Genomic DNA, 24,989 nt, shown 5'->3' on the forward strand with positions numbered 1-24,989 from the left:
AAAAAAAAAAACAAGATGTGATTAATACACCCCAACCTTACGAGAAGCAAGGACAATGTGAATCATTAAGTTTGGGGGAGTTAGTAAGTGAGAAAGGCATTTGTTCTTCATGAAGAAAATAAAGAGGAAAAGACCCTTCTTGGTGCATTACCTTAATGATTCTCTTGACTTTGTTTAATCCTTATCCTTTTCTTGATAGCCATCACCCGATCCTTACACTACAAGATTAATAAAGACCTTTTGATCTGAGTTTGATATGGTTGTCGACATTAGTGGAGAGGGGTAAGAAAAGCAAGCTTATGGAATTCAGGAAATTACTCATACATTCTCCTAAGAGATCATATAGGGATTCTGGTTTGAATAACTTGATTAGGATTGCAATGGTTTTAGTGTGAATGGTTATTTGTTTGAATACGTAAAGGGATCACAGGTACAATGAGGCTTGCACTAGGTTTGAAATTCTAGACTTTGCATGGTGTGAGATTTTTCTGGAATTATGAGAATTATGCAATCTTTGAGGCTTGCTTGGTATATCAAATTGAATCGATTCTTGGGCAGTTGTTTTGATGACAGTTTTAGATCTTGTTTATTTTGTTTCATCTTTTTGCTCGAGGACTAGCAAAATGTTAAGTTTGGGGGAATTTGATGAGTTGGTTTTATATCGATTTATTAAGCTCTTGCAAGTTTAATATTAGCTAGTTTTAAGGTGTTTTGTTGACAAATTGATGTCTTCTTAATCTAATTTTGCAGGATGAATGCAAGCATGATAATCTACCACAGATTACCATTAAAAGCCCACAAATCAAAGGCCCAAATTCCAGCCCATTAAGCCCACACACGGAGGAGGAGATTAATTCCAGCCAAACGACAGTGTGTTTCAGCTCCCAGCCATATGGTATTACTTCCTCTGGTTGCACGCTGGAATTGGGGATGATTGGGAGAGGATAGAGAGTTGCAATTTCTGTGGAGAAAACCCTATCTCGAGGGAGAGTTTGAAAATGAAAACGAGAGGAAGATCCGGGATATTCCAGGGGGTTTCTGGGGAGAGATTCCAGAGAGTTTTTCAGGGATATTCTAGAGGGGTTGTTGCTGGGATTTTCCGCAGGGAGAAAGGGGGGAAAAAGGAGTTTAACCGAGGGCTTTTCAAGGGGGATTCGGCGAGAGTTTTAGAGTTGGCCCAGAGGGATTATTGCTGGGAGTGGCTGATTCCTGGTGGAGAAATAATTTGTAAAGTTCGGCCATTGGGATTTACCCTTGTTTCTTCTTTTCTTCTTTCGTGAAGAGCATGGTGATGTCTCTTGGAATTCTCTTTGTTTTATTTAATTTAGCTATGGTTTAATACTTTTAGTTAGAGATTGATGGATCCGAACCTATGATTTCTAAGTTTCAATTTGAATGAGTTGCAATTGATTATTTTTCCGTGAAGAGTGTGTTCTATTGTTCTTAGGGCTTTTCATTTATTTAATTTGGGAATTGATCATAGTGATGTTTCGGATAGAGAAGCTATGTGATAGGAAACATTAAATTGTGAATTGAATCTTGGATGTGAATAATATTCAAGCAAAATATAGAACATGCCATGAATGGACGAGGAGTAACCGAATAGGGATTTAAAGAAATTCATGTGGTCAGTTTAAATTGTAACCGAGAGGGAGATTTAACCGAAAAAGGATTCCACAAATTCTAAGGCATCTCATATTGAATTAATCTAGAATAGACCTGAAATAAGGATATTTGAAGTTAAGAATATATGTGATAGTTTATTAGACCCGAAATATGGATAATTAAACATTAGGGAATTCTACCATGTCATGGATAATAATAATTGAAATTCATTCTTTTGAGCTTATGGATGAATTGGTGTAGGTGAAATCAACTCTCTAACATTTTCTCTCATTGTATTTCTTTCTTAAATCTTGTTTCTTTACTTTTTCTAATTTTTAATCTTTACTTAGTTTTAATTCACATTACTCCCAATTTCGCAATCTCGAATAACATAGTCGGTTTAATCATTTTATTTGTGAATTTTACCAATCCTCATTGGGAAACGATATCTTACTCATCACTTTATTACTTGAACGATTGGTGCACTTGCTAGTGTTAATTTTATCGCATCACTCATTTCATCTCGTGTCTACCTTTCTCAAAGAACTATTATCTTAGACTTATGATTCTGAACAAATTCTAATAATTTCTCTCTAAATAGGTATATTTTGAAGCATTAGCTTCTATTGACATCTTTGTTCTTAGGTAGGATCATTCATCTTTCGATCCCTGTACCCCTCAAAGTATAGATCATAGTCTTAATGATTACATACCCATCATTCTTAACCTAATCCTCGACCTCTGTACTCAATAAAGCCATCCTTTAAGTGTAAGAATAATTACACTAAAAAAAATATTTCATTTTCTTTAAATTTCTAGATTGGTAATAACGTTCCCATATTTATTATCAGGCGGGGTAAATATAAAAAAATCCTTAAACCATTCCTACGTTTGATACCCCAATATCTTACCTTTATCTTACTTATCATATTGATTAAGCTATTAGTTCTTACTGTTCCTTCACTTATGCAAGAGATCTTTTTTTTTTTTTGCTCTTTAAAAGGATTACATTTCATATCCTCTATTGAGAGTTTGACTTATAATTTTGTAACTTCAGTCCTCAAAGTTTCAATTGTAAATCCTAAGAAATCTGCTTTAGACTGAGGTCACAACCAAATTCTTCTTAAATAACGAAGCATGCTTATAATTTCTAAAAGAATGACTTAGCAGCATTATCTAACTATTGACTTGTTAAATCTTGATTCTTTTTAATAGATAAACAATATCCTTAATTGGTTTGCTCTATTTTTGTTTTAATTTCCTTTTTACAACGTGTCTTGATAATCATGAAAATCATACTATTTCCATTTTCTTACTTCATAATATCTAACAATGATTTACATTTCGATTATGAGATTTCTTATCTCTCTTAAGCTATAATCCCATTTATCAAAAGATTTCACCTACCCTAAGTTAATCTCTTTGCGTAGATACACAGATGAACAATTTTATTACTTTATTTCAAAATTGCTATTCATGAGAATACTAAATCACCACAAGTTAGGTTCTACACCAATTGATGACTGGATAAAAACTATGTCATAAGGAAAGTTTAGCACTTCTATGAGAGAATTTCATACTATTCTATTCTTTCTCAAATTACTTAATTTAGATTACATATCTCTATTTGTGGTCACCCTAGTATAGTGTCAACTTAGTACATCTAATCAATGATTTTCTAATGGATAAGTTTATGACAGTGTATTGTCATACCTTAATATCCTACTATCTTATGTCATCATTTATTTTCTATCAATCAATACGTTCACCGCAAAGGCAACTTTTACCTTTATCATCTTTACTTAATACAATCTTAATTCTTTTATGAGATTTTAAACATATCTATAACTGTATTCTTCAATCATAAATGGAGTGAGAATATCTCCTCTTGAGGTTATTGTAGAGGGAATGGTTTGGTCAGAAACTAACCTAGAACAACCACTCTCAATTTGTCCATGACCTTCGGGTGTTCTTCGCTTATCACTTAAATTGCTACTTACATCTAAACTCATTGCATTGGTTCTTATACCTATACTCAAATGAGATTCTCAACATCTCGAACTTACTTTGTATTTGTCTTAACTTACAAGTCATATTCTTTGTGAGTTACTTATAAACACCAACACATTATACACATATGTACTTTTTATGAGATTGCTAAACATTTTAAGGCTAGCAATCATTGTGTATCATGATCATTAGCAGAATTGAAATATATCTTAAGTGGGTCGCTTAACATAGGGTTTGTTTTTCTACCATAGGCTGGTATTGCTTTGTTGAAACTCTAGTTCCTATACCGTATTTGGATATACTTATATAGTCGTTGGACGTGACCTTGTCCCAATCTAACTTTAGCACTGTTACATCATCCATCTCCTTATTAGTGTCACCTTTATGCTACATATTCAGATCCGCTACTAGCGAAGTAGTCATACGGGCTTCCTAAATGGGAGTCTCAGTAGCAGTTGTATGTGGCTCCAATACTTTGACTGGCTTCATAGTCCAGCAACGATCATTAAAAGAGTCACCTAACACGATTGTACTTCTCTAGATATCGTCTTGCTAGTCCAAGGAATCACAACACAGTAAAATGTCATGGCGGTTAGGCTTGAATGATCCTTGAAAGACGATTTTAATCGTGCTAACATATTAACCTTTGGTTGGTCGTTAAATAAACGTCCACGTCTATTGACTACTGTAATCTAATTAGCATAAACTTACTTTAACTTACTTGGACTATGGCGAAGCAGACGTGTGACAATGTGGAGTAGGATGCCAGGATAGCAGCTCTGATGCCAACTGTGACGACCCTCCTAAGTGGTCATCATTGTAGCTAACATTAACATATACTTGCTGGAATTTCTTAAAATTTGCGAAACAATTTTTTTAAACTCTTATAGTAGATATAAATTTCGAATTGCTTTCTTGTTTATAAAAAAATATTCATACCTTAACATATTGGTTTTCCAAAGCATATAAACAAACACACACACACACACATACACACACACACACACACACACACACACACACACACACACACACACACACACTAGATTCTTAAGTCTTGCTTACTTAACAGTAATAATCGACATAACCATTTAACATATAGTTTCAGAGTTATAATTAGAAAACCTATTTATCACATAAAAACTAATTGCGGAAATACTTGCGATGGGTATCCATTCCCCAATCTCTACATCGTTCGTCCGCTGCCTCGCCATTAGTCCATCAGGCATTAGGTGGAGGTTGCTTACCCACAGTATAAATATTCTATAATGAGCTTTTGCTCAGCAGTCTAATCTCTTACTTGCTTACTTCTATGTATAAATATATTACTTACCTAATATTCTATGTATAAATATATTCATAGTGTAGATGAGATTTTTACTTACCTAATTTACAGTGTTGTAATCCACTATTTGCCAAACAATCTATTCTCTTACTTGCTTACTTCTGAAAATGAACAGCCATTGAGAGTGTGAGATTAACTGTCATTTGCTATTCTATTTTAGAAAACTTATGAAGCAATCTAATCCTTTACTTAAGGTGTGTATTCCTTTCCTTTATCAAAGGATTGTAAAAATTTACTATAAGTATAAACTTATTAAATCCTCAAAATCTTATTTTCTTTAATTGCCCTTAACATGAATATGCCTAGATTGAAATCAATTATCCAATCTAGCAAGTAATCCTCCATAAATTACCTTATTGGGCTTGTTCTATTAATAAGGCCTAATTTGGCCTAGAGACTTAATAAAGGGGTTCTAACTTGAGACTGTTGACATTTAGACTTGAGCGGGCGTTCTTAAACTAATACAGGCGTTGGACTCACTTATAATTGTGAAATTCTACGGGCTTCACATGTTGGGCTCGTAAGTTCCCGTTTGAATGTTTTTGCTTAAACACTATTAAGGTTTTAAAAGAAACTAGTGTTTGACTTTCATAAAACTGATAATTTACTTATCTAGTTACAAGTACTAAAATTCCATTATCTGTTGTAAATGAATTTTCTTTCGAATACCGACTTTTGAAACTATTTCATAAGTCATTTTATGGTTTGTTTGTAAACCACCGTGAAACTATGTCTTAGAAACCATTTTCTTGAAAACTTTCTTCAGGAATATTTTCTGTTAAACGAGGTCTAAAACCATGATATTTTACTGAAATCACATCTCGGGCTGTTTGATGAATTTTTCGTTAAAAACCAAAACTATTTTAGTTTTGTCTAGTTAAAACTATGCAGTTTTAGAAATATGTGTTTTACTGCATCTTAGGGTATAATTTTAAAAATCTGTTCTTCACAAGAATTCTTTGTCTCGTTAAGATCTAAAATTTTTGTTTTTTTAGAAGGCTACGATTTAGCCTCTAATGGCCTCGTTTGGCTGAAATGGCGGCCGCCGCCAGTGTTGAAATAATTTTCTCGACAGCATGCAATATTTTTAAAAAATGACTTAAAAGTTGTATTTAGAGTTAAAATTGAGTTTATTCACTGTCACAAAAAAACATTGAAAATGTCGAGAATGATAAGTTCAAACTCAAGTCTAATCTTATAATTACTCTATCAATTTTGTCCTTCAAGCTTATCTCTTAAGAATCTCATGATTAACCTCTATAAATTCACATCTCATCACATCTTTTCTTTGTCCTTCAAGCTTATCTATTAAGATTCGATTTAAAGCAGTCAAAATATATGCTAATTGTAGGAGATTAACTTAGCTGAAAAGAAGTTTTGGTTTCTGACGTTTTCTTTTCTACTATTTATTCATAGTCTGATACTAATCTCTGAATAATTCAATATCGAATTAAACTCTTAACCGTGTAATATTTCATACTCTTTTATTCTTGAAATCATTTCTAGACTATATAAATTCTAAACTTAACTTTTTCTACATTATATCCAGGAATGACAACGTTATTGACAGTATCAACTCCCAAGCTAATATTGAATTTCTCTACTGAAAAACATTATTCTCATGACTTCAACTTATCTGATCAGCAATTAAGGATTTCTCCTGAATGTGAGAGTGTTTCTTGGTACGCTACTAACACCTTACTGTACTTGGAGATTCTTGAAATTAAGATTCTCAAGTTATATATGCACTGCAAATTCTTCTGCCTTAAATTGTGGCTAGAATTTATCAATCGAATTTACTTGATCGTAAAACATGAACTTAACATAAAATTTGCTACATAATTTAGGAATACTGATTAATTCCATAAATTCTTCAGTCACAAAATACAACATGATATTCTCCCGAAAAATCCTTGACTTATCTCAGGCATACGTCCATCTCTCTGTCGGATCACAGACCTTGTGTTGTGCTATTTGTTTATCTATTTCTGTTTGAATACAATTTTTCCTTCTAAAAAATTATACAGATCACTAATTAGACGATTCTAATTATTTTCTCAGCTCTATTGAACCAACGCGGAAAAAGACAAAAGGGTTTGGAAGAAAATTTCATGGATGAGTCTTTGCACGTACTATATCTTAATCTTTTGTTCTGTCTTTTCAACTGGGCTCAAAGGAGAAAAGAGGAAAATGTTGGGATATATGCTCATAAATCAAATAAGATGTAAATATTTTGTTGATTATGAATGAAATGGGGAATTTTTTTCAATATTATTTTACATGCATGTGATGTTTTATAAAAATTAAAATCCCTAGATTATTTTAGATGTAATTTTAAACATTGTATATAAGTGTTATATGTAGAGGATAATGTTTGAAGTAATCCGTAATTATAAATTAAAGTTGGGATCTTTAATTTAAAATTACTAATGCGGTTCATTACATTTTGAATGAAACAATCTTATCCTAGATTGTTAATAATGAGATTATTGGAATGAAATCATTTTAGGTAATAGGATAACATAGGACCAGAACGCGATTAATTATGAATCTCTAATAAATTCCGTTATTAAATAGAGTATTCAATTATATCAAGGATGGTCATATATGAATTAATCTTAACTCTGAGTAATTAATAGACTCATATTTATGATATTATTTTCTTTGACATATTGAGTAATGACACATGTGAATAGTGTCAAAGTCTTGGTATATTGGGAGCACAGTAAAATAAATAGCCAGAAATATTAATTTACAAGATGAAATCCATTCTTTCATAATGAAGTAGATGGACGGTTCCCATAAGTGTTGATTCGGAGCTTGAATAATAAGAGCGCTCAATTTTATGATTGGATCATAAAATATATTATTCATTAGAGGATCAATGGTACTTATGGAGAAAGATATAATTAAATAGGCCAACGAAAAATGCCTAGCTTTAATTATGAACTATTTATGGAGAATTAATTCATATTTCGTGACTATATCAATGGACAACACAAATTCCGTGAACATAATTATTTTATAATTTTAAGAGTACAATTTTAAATTTATAGTCGAGTAATTTGAAATTAATAATTGTAATATATTAATTAAGTTGTTAATTAATTGTCAAAATTATTGGAACTTAAAATTATAATGTTCATAGTTCCTCTTAATGGCTCCATAAAATTGATGTGAACTATATATATATATATATATATCATATTGACTTATGATTATTAATTTAGAATTGAGAATTCTAAATACACATATTAATTAATTTGATTAATTAATATTAAAATTATTTTAAATTAATAGGGATGAATCTAGTCACTTTTATAGAAGGAGGGAACTTTTCCTACACTCTTAAAGTCTCCCACGTTTCTCGTTATGAGAAAAGATTTTTTTATTGGGCCAATAAGATTTGGCCATAATGTTAATTAAAAAAAAGGAAAGCCACGATTTCCTTATATATATATATGTGTGTGTGTAATAAACATTAACGTTTGGTTCATGGATTCAGAATCATTCTCGATTTACGTGTATTTTTTGTGAGAAAAAATATTGTAGCGAACCACGAACCATGATTTGAATCAGAGTATGAATCCACCAACTAAACAATTCATAAAGGATAGGAAACGTGCGACAATACACGTTCCCTAAAAAACAAAATAAATAAATAAATAAAATAAAAAGAAGGAGAAAGTGGGTAAGTTTCCCACGTTTTTAGAGGTGGTTGCACGGAAACAAAAAAGAAGAGGATTGAAAAATATATGTGCTTCCTATGAGAAAGTACTGTGGAAAGAGTTTTTAAGGAAAAAAAAAAGAAAAAAAAGGTACGAGAGAAGAAAAAGAAAAACCAAAAATTTTTTTTTTGAGTGCTATCACATATTTTTGAGAAAAGTGAACGATAATTATAGGTGATCTTTCTAATTTATCCATCTCATGTGCTGAGAAACCCATTAGAATGCTAACTCATTCAAGTTCACGTTGATCCGGAGATACGTTGAGAAAGAACCGTGGTGTTCTAGGAATTTAAAGCTCAAGACGGTATTGGAGGAGTTCAAGATTAACGTCCTAATCGAGCGACGGTAAAATTCTTCTTCTTCTATTTAATATCTTAGTAGTTAAATTAACATAAAATAATAATCGCATTAAATTTTGATTTATGGATTCGATCGATATCACGCTTCCGCACAATTTTTTTTTTGAAAATCCAATTTGAGAAACCAACAATTGGTATCAGAGCGGTCTTTATTTCATGCTAATTTAACGTTTGATTATGTGATAATTCTTCAATGTTTAATGGGTTGGCACTTATGCATATGATGTATAATTATTGTGTGATTGTTATGTTTTATGCGAATGGATTTGTAGTAAATTTTTCAAATTCCATGAAATTAGTTTTTACTAATTTATTTTGATTAGATCAATTGTAAAATAGAAATCAATATATAATTTATTATTCTTTAAATGCAAAATGATTATCATAGAAGAGTTTCAACTATTTGTTTTTGAAAAAGTTCCAAACTATTAAAAAAAAAGGGGTTGATAGGCGACCAATTTTTTAGAAAAGTCACAGGTGCAAGGCCCAAATGGGTCTGCTCTTCCTCAGTAATGAGGCAGAGGCTAATTAGCCATTATGGACTGGATTTTCCAGCCTGCCCAAATCCCAAATAGGGCTATCTTTTGACAGCCCAAACCCAATTTTTTTTAGATCCACCAGAATGGAGATGTGAAGATGGAGAGAACTTGAAGATGGAGAATTACAAGTGGTTTTTTATTTTTATTATTATTGTGGGGTTGTAATTCTTAGGTTCATCGAATCCGGTCAAGTTTTTCCATTTCGCTTACATGCCTTTATTTATTTATTTATTATCATTGATAATAATTGTATTGCCATGATTCTAACACGTCATTTAGGATAAAAAGTACCTACCTAGTTTATATATATGACATGCATCATATGCATTAATTATTTATTTTAATTCTAAAATTGTTTTAGTAAATTAAATTAATTAAATGCGTCAAATTATTGAGTTTAATGTGATTAAATTCAAAGTTATCAAATTTAATAAGATTAAATTTAAAGTTGTTAAATTTAATGAGATTGAATTTAAATAAATTAATTACAAATGGTTTTGCAAAATTTTAATAAGTCAAATGTGAAATTTATAAATTTAAATGTTAAATTTTAAAATTGTCACAAATGACTTAATATAATTTTAAAGTTGTTTAAAATTATATGGAACTTAGTGACTTAAATTGTTTAAATTCACTAAGAAGTATAAAGCAAGAGTTGTTTTATAAAATAAATACACCATTTGTAAATAATGAGTGGGAGCGGGTAATATGACAATATAACCCATAGGTCTCCACCGTTAGTACAACACCGTGAGTAATTAATGATGCCCCGAGCCGGTTTGATTTCGTCCTCCCTACGGAGGAGGGTATTCATTAATTATAATAACAAGGTTGGCTCCCAAAGAGATCGGATCTCTAAGATGTATTTTAGAATTGACCTACCCTATGGCGGCAACTTCTAAGTTAAGTCTAAAAGATCTGAAACGATGGGTTACACTCATAAAGAGATAATTAAATTGGTTAATTATTTTCTTGACCTAAATAAAAGGAAATTAATAAATATTAGATGTATGAGATATTTCAGATAGTATTTATTAATTAAGATAGTCTCATTTTAATTAGCAATTATTTGACCTACTCTACGGCGACACTTAATTGTGGTGATTAAAATTCCTTAGGCATTTAACATGTATTTATGTATTTAACATGTGCATTCATGCATCATATTTATATGCCTTAAATTTAGTAGTGATATTTATGCAAAATGTTGATTGAGTTAAATTCCTTATTTTTAACAAAAATGTCAAACTCTATTTTCGCACTTCTCGCTTCTCAAATTTTGAACGGTGAATACATTGTCAAATGGAAAAGTAACATGAATATCCTCTTGATCTGTGAAACCTCTTGATTTGTGAAAACTACCATTTTATTCTTAAGGAGGATTGCCCTTCAGTGCCTCTGGCCAATGCCGCCAGGGCTATGACCGAACGATATGATTGCTAGGTCAACGCCAACAACAAGACCCGTTGCTACCTGTTAGCAACAATGAATGAAGTGCTAAGAACTTAGCACGAAGGCCTTGTGACTGCTAGAAAGATCATGGACTCTCTACAGAGGATGTTTGGATGTCCATTTGATTCAGCCCGACACGCTGCTATCAAAGCCGTTATGAACGGGCGTGTGAAGAATGGTTCTTCTGTACGTGAGCATGTGCTTAACATGATTAATCATCTTAATGACGCTGAAATCAATGGGTCTTAGATTGATGAGAACACCCAGGTTGGCATGATACTGGAGACACTTTCTCCTGATTTTCTTCCATTCAGGACAAGTTATCTGATGAACCAAAAGAATGATAACTTGACTGAGCTCCTAAATGAGCTGCAACAATTTGAGTCCTTTATAGGTGATAAGGGAGGCAAGGCAAACATTGATGAAGCCAACGCAGTTGAGGGAAGGCATTTTTCATCAAAGAACAAGAAGAAGAAGAATCAGGGAACAGTAAGGGCAAGGGGAAAAAAAAGATCTTGAAGAACAAGCAGAACAAGGCCACTCCAAAGCCTAAGGGAACTGCAACTAGGACGGGCATTGGAAGAGGAACTGCAAAAAGTATCTTGATGAGCTGAAAAAGAAGAAGCAAGGTAAATCAGATTTATTAGTCACAGAAGTTTAGTTGAGAATGATTTCTCTACCTAGATAGTTGATTCAAGGGCATTTAATCATGTTTGTACTTCTTTGCATATGATGGAAACATCTAGGGATCTTTCCAAATGAGAGTGGGCAATGGTGCAAGGATCTCAACGACAGTAGTAGGGACAGTGCGACTATCTTTTGCAAATAATAAATATTTATTGTTAGACAATGTTTATTTTATTCTGAATTTCAAACGGAATTTGTTTTTGGTTTCCAGATTGTACGAACAGTTTGTTTCAGTTTCTTTTGATATTGACTTCGTATCTTTATCTAAGAATGGAATTCATATTTGTTCTGGTTTTGTTGATGATGGTATTTGCTTTGTTAAACCCATATTCAACGAAATGCTACAAACCGAAATGTTCAAAGTCGCTAAACCAACCCCTAAAAGAAGAAAATTTTCTAACAAAGATGAAACATACTTATGGCATCTAAGGCTGGGTCACTCTACCGGTTTGGCACTCTACCGGTTTAGCAAAGGATGGTCCTTTGAGAGAGCTAAAGTTTGGCACTCTACCGGTTTGCGAATCCTATCTATAAGGAAAAATGACCAAGAGACCATTTTCAGCAAATGGTGAAAGAGCACAGACACCCCTTAAAATCATACATACCGATATATATGGTCCTTGAATGTCAAAGTGAGGGGAGGCTATAAATACTTCATCACATTTATTGATGATCATTCGAGATTCAGATATGCTTACCTGATGCAAAAGAAATCTGAAACCTTTGAAAAGTTCAAAGAATTCTGTGCCGAAGTTGAAATGTAACTCGGTAAATCAATCAAAACTCTTCAATTGGATCAAGGAAGAAAGTACTTGGATTATGAGTTCAAAGATTATTTGATTGAAAATGGAATAATATCTCAGCTCACTACACCTAGCACACCACAACAAAATGGTGTAGCTGAAAGAAGAAACCGCACCTTACTTGACATGATGAGATCAATGTTAAGTTATTCTTCTTTACCCACTTCATTTTAGGGATATGCATTGCAAACAACAGTATACATTTTGAACTTAGGTCTATCTAAGTCAATCATCAAAACACCTCTAGAGTTGTGGAATGGTCTCAAACCTAGTTTATGACATATTCACATATGGGGGTGCCCAGCACATGCGTTGAAGGGAAAGGCTGGGAAGTTGGAACCTCACTCGGAAGTATGCGTATTTGTGAGCTAACCAAAAAGAACAAGAGGAGGTATGTTTTATAGTCCTCAGGATAACAAAGTGTTTGTATCGAGAAACGCTACATTTCTTGAGCATAACTATATGACACATTTCAAGCCCAGAAGCAAGATAGTTCTGGAAGAGTTGATGGCTGATCAGATTAGCCCTGCACCGACAATAGTTGTTGGACGACAAAGAAGGGAGACTACTGACCATGATCAAACACCACCGCTACCATGACACAGTGAGAGGGAAATAAGATTGCCCACCCGCTATCGTGAAAATGGAGAAGCAAATGTTGCAGTCACCGATGGTAGTGAAGAAGATCCATTGTCATACATGATGAAAATGGATGATATTGATAGAGAAAAATGGCAAGAAGCCATGAAACATGAAATCGAGTCTACGTACTCCAATTCTGTTTTGGAGCTTATAGACCTACCAGAAGGCGTTAAGCCTATTGGTTGCAAATGGATCTATAAGGGAAAGAAAGGAGTTGATGGAAAAGTTGAAACATTTAAAGCAAGATTGGTTGCAAAGGGTTTTACCCAAAAGGAAGGAGTAGACTATGAGGATACTTTTTCTCTAATAGCCATGCTAAACTCCATCTGCATTCTCTTATCCATTGCCGCTCATTATGACTATGAGATATGGCAAATGGATGTCAAGACGGCGTTTCTGAACGGCCATCTTGAAGAGACCATTCATATGGTCTAACCAGAGGGTTTCGTGGTAGAAGGCCAAGAGCAAAAAGTCTATAAATTGCAGAGGTCCACTTTTGGACTAAAGCAAGCTTCTAGATCTTGGAACATCAGATTTAATGAAGCTATAAAATCTTATGGCTTTGAACAAAATCTTGGTGAACCTTGTGTCTATAAGCAAATTCAAGGAGATAAAGTGGTCTTCTTGGTTCTTTACGTAGATGACATTTTGCTCATTGGGAATGATGAAGAATCGTTATCCAAAGTGAAAAACTTGCTAGCCAGCCAATTCCAAATGAAGGATTTGGGAGAAGCCAACTACATTCTTGGGATCTAAATTATCCAGGATCATAAGAATAGGGTTTTGGCATTGTCTCAGGCATCGTATATTGACAAAGTGCTTGTCAGGTTTTCGATGTAAAACTCCAAGAAATGAAATTTACCTTCTCGACATGGAGTTTATCTCTCTAAGGAACAGTGTCTAAAGACACCTCAAGAGGAAGAGGATATGAGATGAGTTCCCTATGCATCGGCAGTGGGTAGCCTAATGTATGCAATGCTATGTACTAGAGCTAACATATGCTTTGCAATAGGGATGGTTAGTAGATACCAGTCAAACCCAGGATTATATCATTGGGTTGCAGTCAAACACATACTCAAATATTGAAGGAGGACAAGAAACCATGTGCTTGTATACTCTGGTAAGGATTTGATTCCTATTGGATATACTAATTATGATTTTCAGTTGGATAGGGACTCTCACAAGTCCACCTTGGGGGCAGTGTTCACTTTGGAAAATGTAGCCATCACATGGAGGAGTATCAAGCAATCTTGTATTGCTGACTCAACCATGGAGGCTGAGTATGTAGCAACTTGTGAAGGAATTGAAAGTTGTTCCAAATATGCATGAGCCTATCAGACTCTATTGTGACAACAGTGGAGCAGTGGCCAATGTCAAGGAGCCTAGGAACCACTGTAAAGGAAAGCATATAGAGCGGAAATTCTACTTGGTCAGAGAGATTGTTTCTAGAGAAGACATTTCAGTTGAAAAGATCACATCCGTGAACAACATAGCTAATCCGTTTACCAAAACATTACGAGCTGGGAGTTTTGAGAGACATCTTGAAAGTATGGGACTTAGAGACATGTCTAATTTGCTTTAGGGCAAGTGGGAGATTGTTGGGGTATATGTCCATAAATCAAATAAGATATAAATATTTTACTGATTATCAATGAAATGGGGAATTTTTTCAATATTATTTTGCATGCATGTGTTGTTTTATAAATATCAAAATCTAGATTATTTTAGATGTAACTTTGAACATTACAAGTGTTATATGCAGAGGATAATGTTTGAAGCAAAATAATCTAAACTTGTTCGTAATTATAAATTAAAGTTGTGATCTTTAATTTAAAATTACTAACGTGGTTCATTACATTCTGAATGAAACAATCTTATCCTAGAGTGTTAATAATGAGATTATTGGAATGAAAGCATTTTATGTAATATGATTACATAGGACCGGAATGTGATTAATTATGAATCTCTAATAAATTCCGTTACTAAATAGAGTATTCAATATTAATCAATGATGGTCATATATGAATTAATCTTAATTTTGAGTAATTAATAGACTCCTATTTATGATATTATGTTCTTTGACATAATGAGTAATGAGACATGTGAATAGTGTCAAAGTCTTGGTATATTAGGAGCATAGTAAAATAAATAGCCGGGAATATTAATTTAAAAGATGAAATACATTCCTTCATAATGAAGTAGATGGACGGTTCCCATAAGTGTTGATTTGGGGCTTGAATTATAAGAACGCTCAATTTTATGATTGGATCGTAAAACATATTATTCATTAGATGATCAATGGTACTTATGGAGAAAGATATAATTAAAGAGGTCAACGAAAAATACCTAGCTTTAATTATGAACCGTTTATGGAGGATTAATTCGTATGTAGTGACTATATCAATAGACAACACAAATTCCGTGAACCTAATTATATTATAATTTTAAGAGTACAATTCCAAATTTATAGTGGAGTAATTTAGAATTAATAATTTTGATATATTAATTAAGGTGTTGATTAATTGTCAAAATTACTAGAGCTTCAAAATTATAATGTTCATAGTTCCTCTCGATGACTCTATAAAATTGATGTGAACTATATATATATATATATATCATATTGGGTTATGATTATTAATTTAGAGTCTAAATACACATATTAATCAATTTGATTAATTAATATTAAATTATTTTAAATTAATGTGAATGAATCTAGTCACTTTTATAGAAAGAGAGAAATTTTCTTACACTCTTTAAAGTCTCACGTTTCTCATTATGAGAAAAGATTTTTTTATTTGGCCAATAAAGTTTTGGTCATGATGTTAATAAAAAAAAAAAAGGAAAGCCACGATTTCCTTTTATAGATATATATAGTGGGCCGCCCAAGGATAAGATTCCGAAGTCACAATGAATAAGTTAAGGGTGCAAGTTGGGTGTGGAAGCATAACATTGGCTCAATGTAGCAAAGACTTTGGTGATATACACCACGGTAAGTAAGCATAATTCATTCATCATTTAATAAATATTATGAGTAGAATAATTAAGTTATTCCCATTATTGCTCTGCTAGCACGATCCAAAGCTGAGGAAGAAATGGCGGAGACTTTCCTCAACCCTGTGATTGGGAAGTTGGTTGAGCTGTTGGCCGATGAAGTCGGCTTGCTAAAAGGAGTCCACAAAGAAGTGAAGAGCCTCAAAGATGAACTCGAGATCCTCCAACCGTTCCTCAAAGATGCCGAAGGCAAATCGAAGAAAGGAGAAACCAATGAGGCTGCACAAATATGGCTAATGCAGCTAAGGGAGAAAGCAGAATGTATCGAAGATGTCGTCGATGAATACCTCTATCACCTTTCATAGCATCGTCAGCAGCAGCGGAATGGCTTTGTTGGTTCACTCCGCAAAGCGGGTCAGATCATCAAAGCCTTGAAACCGCGTCATGAGATAGCTTCTGAGATTCGAGATATTAAAAAGTCATTGCGTGAAATCAAGGAAAGAGGTCAGAGTTACGAGTTGAGACCATTCGAGCAAGGATCTAGCAGAGGTAGTGATACAATTGGTAAAAATTGTATTGATGAGCACTCTTCGAGTCAGTGCGAAACTCCAAATTAACCAAAGGTTCTTCTTCTCACATAATCCTCCCCAAACAAAGGGAATTCCTATTTATACGAATCACTCCTAACGAGGATTCTTCCAGCACAGCAAATTGGAAATAACAACAAAAAAAAGAAATAGAAATAGCAAGATTCAGTTAGGAAGATCCACTTTTCTCGTAACAGAATCACGCCCTCACAAAGTCGTTGAACTTGCTGGGCACCTTGTGAACTCTGACCTCACGCGAATGGCTCTCATCAGTTCCCAGATGCTTTGATGCTTCTCCTTCCTCTTTGCTGGTGCTCCCCTCTAAACGACTTGTCGTTTCAGTTGGAAGTCCTTCCCCGTGGGCCTTAGTGTCAGCCCACCTCCTCAACTGCTTTTGAACCCGAGGCCCATCAAGTACCAAGCCAGCCCAGTTATCACTCCCCTCCCTATCGACAAAGACCTTATCCTCAAGGTCGGGCAGGTTGTACAGCTTGCTGAACTCGGTGAGTTCCTCCCAGGTGGCATCTTCCAGGGGACTGTGAGACCACTGGACAAGCACCTGCTTCACCGGTTTTTCCCTTATGAACATGTTGCGACCTGCCAAAATGGCCATCGGAGTTACCATTGGTCTATTGGTCCGACTTAACTCCAGAAGTGGGTAGCTGAATGGATTTGAAGACTCCCCCTTGAAGGCCTTAAGTAAGGATATGTGAAACGTGGGGTGAATTCTGCCTCCCTGCGGCAGCCCGAGAGTGTACGCCACAGGACCTACCCAAGCGAGAACTGGAAACAGACCGAAGTAACGTCGGCAGAGCTTCGAGTTCAGGCGCTTGGCCACTGTAGTTTGCCTATACGGTTGGAGTTTAACCAGGACTAGTTCACCTACCTGGAACTGTATGTCCTTGCACTTTCGGTTGGCCATTTGCTGCATCCAGTTTCGGGCACGTGACAGGTTTTGTTTCAAGCTTTGTAAAATGTCGTCTCTGGTGCAAAGGCTCTCTTCCACTGCCTGGACTGGTGACGAACCTCGTACATAAGAGGGAATGGTTGGAGGTGGTCGCTCGTATAGGGCCTGGAACGGCGACATGCCAATGGCCGAGTGATGGCTGGAGTTGTAATGATACTCCGCCCAACTCAAATGTGTAAACCACTGCCCGGGGTTCTCGGTAGTAAAAGCCCGTAGGTACTGCTCTAAGTAACGATTCAATACCTCTGACTGACCATCTGTCTGGGGGTGATAAGCAGAACTCATTCTCAGTCTTGTGCCCATGAACTCAAACAATTTCTGCCCAAACTGGCTATTGAAGACAGGGTCCCGATCAGAAACGATTGTCCGTGGAAGTCCGTGCAGCTTAATAACCATGTTACAAAATAATTTAGCTACCTTAGTAGCCGTGTAATGCGTTGGCAACCCTCCAAAATGTGCGTACTTAGTGAGTCGATCAATGACCACTAAAATTGTAGTGTTTCCCTTAGACAGTGGCAGTCCGACGATGAACTCAAGGGCTAAGTCCTCCCAGACCCTCTCCGGAATCTCCAATGGCTGGAGCAAACCGTATGGTGCGGTGGTAGAGTATTTGATGGATTGGCAAGTTAGGCACTTGGCCACAAACTCTTTCACATCCCGACGCATCCCAATCCAGAAAAAATTGGTAGCAAGCCGCTGGTATGTTTTCTCAACACCGGCATGTCTTCCTGTTGGGGACTCATGGAATTCCTGGAGCATGAGTTCCTTCATGGTCGACTCCTTACTGAGGAAAAAACAGTTCCTATGCATCCTTACCCCATCCCTCATTGTGAATGAAGGATCCTCCAAAGTCCCATCTTGGAGCTGCTGCTGTAATGCTCTTAGGTCAGCACAATTTAAGTTCTCTTCCCGCAGGTCCCCCAGAAAATGGTATTGCCCTGTCGATAGAGCAACCACCATGTGTGGCCAGTCCGACTCATGGCGCCTGGACAACGCGTCAGCCGCTTAGTTTTCCACCCCGGCCTTGTACTCGATTGTGAAATGGTACCCTAATAGTTTCCTTAAATAGTGTTGCTGCTCAGGCGTTTGTATGACTTGAGTCATTATCTCCTTCAAACTCTTGTGATCGGTACGGATAATGAATTGCCTCCCTAATAGTTACTGGCGCCATTTGGTCACGGATTCCACTACCGCTCTTAACTCACGCAAGTAGGCCGAAGCTGCCATCATCCTCGGCCCTAGTTTCTTGCTGAAAAACGCCACCGGATGCCTTTCCGGCATCAACACTCCTCCAATCCCCACCTTAGACGCGTCCGTCTCAACTACGAACGTTTTTGTGAAGTCGGGTAAACATAGCACCGGGGTCACCATCATGGTTTTCTTCAACTGCTCGAAGGCCGCTGTCACCCTATCGTCCCACTTGAAATTATCTTTTTTTAATAGCTCAGTAAGAGGAGCTGCTATGGTCGCATATTGGGCTACAAATCTCCGGTAGTAACCGGTAAGTCCCAGGAAACCCCGCAGCTGTTTCAGATTTTTTGGTTGTGGCCAACTTGTCATGGCTTCAATCTTGGACGGATCTGCCTGGACCCCCTCTTTCGAAACCAGGTGCCCCAGATACTCAATGGAGCTTTGGAAGAATTGACATTTACTTCCCTTGGCGAAAAAACTGTGAGACAAGAGACACTGTAACACGGTCTCCAAATGCTGGACATGCTCCTCCAGGCTTGTGCTGTAGACTAGTATATCGTCGAAGAACACAATCACGAACTTCCGCAAGTATGGCTTGAAGATCTGATTCATGGCTGCCTGAAAAGTCGAAGGGGCATTAGACAAGCCAAACGGCATCACGAAGAATTCATAGTGCCCTTCATGCGTACGAAATGCCGTCTTGTGCACGTCTCTGCGGTCCATCCGGATTTGGTGGTATCCGGCTCTAAGATCCAATTTGGAAAATACCACCGCTCCGCCTAGCTCGTCTAGGAGCTCGTCTATGGTTGGGATTGGGAAACGATCCCTGACAGTGACTGCGTTGAGGGCCCTATAATCGACACAAAACCTCCATGTTCCATCTTTTTTCTTGACCAACAACACTGGTGACGAATAAGGGCTGCTGCTGTGCCTTATGAACCTATTCTCCGTCATTTCCTTGACAATCTTCTCCATGACATCCTTCTGGAAATAGGGGTACCGATAGGGCCTAACGTTCACCGGAGACGTTCCCGGCTGTAAATGTATTCTATGGTCCACATTACGTATCGGCGGAAGCTGTTTTGGCTCTTCAAAAATGGCTTGAAACCGCTTGAGGAGCCCACGTCCCAAACTTGGTAAGGACTCATCCAATCGGACTAGTTCATCCTCTTTCGGCTCCCCATTCGACCCCTCTCTCTCTGTGACAGTTTCCACCCTGTACACGCTGCTCACTGCTCCGCCGTGAATTAAAGCACTGAATTGGGTGAATGTTAATTGGCGAGTGGGCAAATCACTGCTGCCTGCTAACCTTACTGTTTTTCCCTTCCACTGAAATTCCATTGTCAGTTTGTCATGGTCATGAATACAGGGGCCCAAGGTCCGCAACCACTGCATTCCCAGTACCACATCCAGGCCCCAAATTGGAAGGACATATAAATCTACCACAAAACTGTTTCCCTGTAGGTCTAACGCCACACCCTTGCACAGCCGGTCATAAACTAAGTATTGTCCATTGCCCATATATACCTTAAATTTCTTGGACCTTTCGCATGACAACCCCAATTTCTCAACTAGAGCCTCTTGGATAAAATTATTGTTACTTCCCGTATCCACTAAAACTTCTAAAGTTTCTGTTCCCTGTTTGGCCGAGATCCTAAATATTCTAGGATTTACAGAATTGGACAGGGTGTTAAGACTTACCTCAATGTCAACCTCCTCTGTGGCACTGTCAGGCGATTGCCGGTCTTCCTCCGCGTGGCCGTCGTCCTCCTCCTCTCCTATCATGAGCAATACTCGATTCTTACACTTGTGGTTCGTATGGTACTTTTCGTCACAGCTGAAACAAATCCCCTTTTCTCTCTTCTCTTGTATCTCCGCTGGAGTTAGGCGTTTAATGGGAAATTTGGTTTCTCCTCGAGGTGGTCCTCCTCCCCTGAAAAAACCCGAGGTACTCCCCATGCCCTGCGCTCCCGTCCGTGTCATCGGCGTCCCTCCCGACGCCCCCACCCGACTCATACCCACTTCTGTAGCGCGATGTCCGTCCCTGTTTGCCCTTCCCATCAGGTCATCATTACGCTCCTCAAAAAGTTGAGTCTGGGCCATGGCTTCAACCAGAGAAAGAGGCCGAGACATCAACAGATCCCGGCGAATGTCGGTCTTTAAACCCCAGATAAAAAAGTTCATAAACATGACCTCAGAAACACCCGTTATCTGCATCATTAGGCGCTCAAACTCTGCCCGAAATTGCGCAACCGTTCCTGTCTGAACGAGCTTGGAGATTCTCCCCAAGGGATCATCGTAGATTGAAGCACCGAACCTTTTCCTCAGCTCGTAGATGAACACCTCCCAGCTGGGTAAGGCTCCTCCCCTCTCCATCCATTGATACCAGGTGGATGGCTCCCCCTCTAAATGGAAAGCAACCACCGTCAGTCGCATGGCTGGTGCCACACGGTGTAGAGAAAAAAATTTCTCAATCTTATAAATCCAGTCATCTACGTTAGCCCCATCGAATCGGGGAACGTCCACTCTAAAGGTCTTCAGGATGAAATTCAGGTCAGCCCCGGAAGACTCCCCCTGACCTTCCCCTCCTACCTCCTGGAAGTTGTCCGTGGCTCTGCGCTGCTGACCCGTCGGTGACTCCGCTCCCCGCGGCGGTTGGCCGTGATGGGAGAGACGTTGCTCCGTGGTCACCATGTGTTGCTCCAGTAAGGCCGAAAACTTCCCTAGCTGGTCATCGGAGTATTGCTTGAAACTCGTCTCCATCGCCTTCATTAACTCCGCAATCTCTTCGTTCCTCATCCTCTCAATGAAAGCACTAGTGATACAATTGGTAAAAATTGTATTGATGAGCACTCTTCGAGTCAGTGCGAAACTCCAAATTAACCAAAGGTTCTTCTTCTTACATAATCCTTCCCAAACAAAGGGAATTCCCATTTAGACGAATCACTCCTAACGAGGATTCTTCCAGCACAGCAAATTGGAAATAACAAAAAAAAAAAAGTAATAGAAATAGCAAGATTCAGTTAGGAAGATCCGCTTTTCTCGCAACAGAATCACGCCCTCACAAAGTCGTTGAACTTGCTGGGCACCTTGCGAACTCTGACCTCACGCGAATGGCTCTCATCAGTTCCCAGATGCTTTGATGCTTCTCCTTCCTCTTTGCTGGTGCTCCCCTCTAAACGACTTGTCGTTTCAGTTGGAAGTCCTTCCCCGTGGGCCTTAGTGTCAGCCCACCTCCTCAACTGCTTTTGAACCCGAGGCCCATCAAGTACCAGGCCAGCCCAGCTATCAGGTAGTACAACCAGTAGTACAATTCGATTGAGTCCTCTCTTCATTGAGAAAGATGAACTTGTGGGGATCGAGTCTGCCTCAACGGATCTCATAGCGATGTTGATCGAAGGAGCGTCCACGAGATTGATAATTTCTTTGGTAGGTGAAGGCGGAATTGGTAAGACTACTCTTGCGAAGAATGTCCACAACGATGAAGTGGTGAAAAGGCACTTTGAACTAGCCAGCGCATGGATCACTGTGTCTCAGCCCTACAACCTAACAAAGGTCCTAATGGAGATGAAACGACAGTTATGCAAATCAGGGGCCGATTGCCTGGTGGAAGAAAACAACGCGATCGAACAGCTTATTGAGTGTGTGAGGACATATTTGCAGACAAAGAGGTACGTGATATTTCTTGACGATGTCTGGGACGAGAATTTCTGGGATGATACTAAACTTGCTTTGCCTAATAATAACGAAGGGAGTAGGATAATAGTAACAACGCGTAATGCCGCTGTTGCTGATTCCTGTAGGGAAACACCATATGACGTTGTACAAAACCTGAACCCTTGGTCTCAAACATTGGCTTGGGAATTGTTCTGCAAGAAGGCTTTTAAGTATGAGTTTCAAGGGAATTGTCCTCAGGAATTAGTGCAATTATCAATTGAAATTGTTAGAAGATGCCAAGGTTTGCCTCTTGTTATTGCAACCATAGCTAGTTTATTGTCAACTAAAGAAAAAGTTGAGTCTGAATGGCGAAAAGTGCTTGATGATCTCAATTCTAAGGTTGAAATAAATTCTCAATTCTCAAGAATCCAAAAAATTCTCTCTCTTAGTTATTATGATCTGCCTTACTCCCTAAGATCTTGCTTCTTGTGTTTTGGTATCTTTCCTGAAGACTATTCAATTTCTGATGAAAGATTGTTTAGACTATGGATTGCTGAAGGTTTTATCAAAGCCAAAGTAGGAAAAACGTTGGAAGAGGTTGCTGAAGAATATTTAAGTGAGCTGACCAAAAGAAGCCTGGTCGCTTGTGATCAATTGAAGATAATTGGTTTAGGTAATGGGTTCCGAGTCCATGATTTGATGCGTGATGTCATCCTATCACTTGCTTATGACGTTTGCTTCTGTCATACTTGGGATAAGAAGAGGTCAAAATCCAGAGTAAGAGATCGTCGCCTTATAATTTCCGGCAGCACAAAAGATGTTTTGGATAATGTTGAGAGCTCCGTGGTGCGTTCTGTTTTCCTTTTTGACTTGGATGATGATCAGTTTGTGAGCAACTCTTTCATGGTTAAGTTGTTCTAAACATTTAAGCTTTTGAAGGTGTTGGAGGTTGAGAATGCTCCTGTGGATACTCTGCCGAAGGAACTTGGTAAATTGTTTTGTTTGAAGTATCTAAGTTTAAGGAATACACGGGTCAAGGTCCTACCGAAGTCCATAAATAAGCTACACAATCTAGAGTCCTTGGACATTCGAGATTCATTGATTCGCAAGCTTCCGAAGGCGATTAATGAGCTCGCAAATTTGCGTCACCTATTGGCCTATAGGCATAACCACCGTGCTCAAAACATTTTTTATTTTGACCGCGGAGTGACGATAGAGGAAGGGTTTGGGCGACTGGACGTCTTACAGACGCTGACATTGGTGGAAGCAGATATTGGTGGAGCTAGTCTCATGAAAGAGTTGGAGAAATTGACGAACTTGAGATGGTTGGGTATCTCAAAGCTAACCAAAGAGATCTGGAGGGCTCTTTGCGCCTCTATCGGCAAAATGAATCACCTGAAACGGCTGTTTTTATCCTCAATTAATGAGAGTGATGTTCTTGATATATACAATACATTTCATCTCCACCTCATTTCCTGCACGAACTCCTACTCATCGGACGGATAGAGAAATTATCGGAATGGATTTTTACGCTTCAAAATCTACGTCGTTTGTGTTTATGTTTCTCAAGGTTAATCGATGGACAAGCCAAATGTCTTAAAAGGTTTAGCTAAATTGGAGAATCTACATCTGCTGAACCAAGCATATGAGGGAGAGCTACTGCATTTTGAGGAGGGAGGTTTTCAAAAACTGAAAAGCCTTGAATTATTTGAGTTAAAAAGACTAAAGGTGGTAAGAATAGATCGAGGAGCATTGCCCGTTCTCGAAGATCTTAGAATTTCCAGGTGCGAGCACCTCGAGGAAGTTCACTCAATCCAACACCTCACAAACGTAAAACATGCTGAGGTTAATGGAAAACTTGTCAACTGAACTTGGCCTTTTCCTGCTTCAGTTCCAAAGGTGAGCCAAACCTTGTCCGTATGTTCTTGTACTTTTAATACTAAATTATTCTACTAGTATTGAGAGCACCCGAGGGCTACCATCTTCACTCAAATTTTTTTTTACAAAAAATATTATTTTTTAAAATTTTACACTTATACTCTGTTTAGTAAGATGGAAAGAAAATAGAAGGAAAATAAAAATTATAATGCATAGAAAATTAAAAGGATAGAAAAGATTTTAACTTTCTCTTGACTTATTTGGTATGATAAGAAAGAAAGAAAATGAATCTAGTTTTTTGCCTAAATATTTTTTATTAATATTCTTTTCTAATAAAAGTATAAATAATACAGTATTTAACATCAAATTAACTCAAAAAATTCATGTACTTTAAACATATATTCCATCTATATTATGTATATATACACACACCTACGAAATTTTCTACGAAACAAAAACCTTTTATGTATACAATACACATATATTATCAATGCAATGCTGATAATATTATGACTTGATTAATATTATAATTATTATGACAAAAATGG

The 24,989-nt window shown here is 37.2% G+C and overlaps 2 protein-coding genes across 2 annotated transcripts; one reads left to right on the forward strand and one right to left on the reverse strand.

The window, feature by feature from the left end:
* Positions 1 to 18,873: 18,873 nt before the first annotated feature.
* On the reverse strand, positions 18,874 to 21,840 carry LOC112091083. The gene has a single exon (XM_024163880.1). It carries the CDS (start codon positions 21,838 to 21,840, stop codon positions 18,874 to 18,876), a length of 2,967 nt encoding a protein of 988 aa, XP_024019648.1.
* A 453-nt stretch (positions 21,841 to 22,293) lies between these two features.
* On the forward strand, positions 22,294 to 24,069 carry LOC21389706 (disease resistance protein RPM1). The gene is made up of 2 exons (XM_024163881.1): positions 22,294 to 23,409; positions 23,503 to 24,069. The coding sequence occupies exons 1-2, from the start codon at positions 22,294 to 22,296 to the stop codon at positions 24,067 to 24,069; spliced, it is 1,683 nt and encodes a 560-aa protein (XP_024019649.1).
* The last annotated feature ends 920 nt before the right edge of the window (positions 24,070 to 24,989 follow it).

Source organism: Morus notabilis, unplaced genomic scaffold (assembly GCF_000414095.1).
Source record: "Morus notabilis unplaced genomic scaffold, ASM41409v2 Scaffold515, whole genome shotgun sequence".
NCBI classification, from domain to species: domain Eukaryota; kingdom Viridiplantae; phylum Streptophyta; class Magnoliopsida; order Rosales; family Moraceae; genus Morus; species Morus notabilis.

What these genes read in the sequence shown, in the direction of transcription:
- LOC112091083 (XM_024163880.1), bottom strand. Translation starts at nt 21,840, where the DNA reads ATGGGAATTCCCTTTGTTTGGGAAGGATTATGTAAGAAGAAGAACCTT.
- LOC21389706 (XM_024163881.1), top strand. Translation starts at nt 22,294, where the DNA reads ATGTTGATCGAAGGAGCGTCCACGAGATTGATAATTTCTTTGGTAGGT. An exon ending in ATAATGTTGAGAGCTCCGTG is followed by an intron (nt 23,410 to 23,502) that starts GTGCGTTCTGTT and finishes AAGCTTTTGAAG; the next exon opens with GTGTTGGAGGTTGAGAATGC.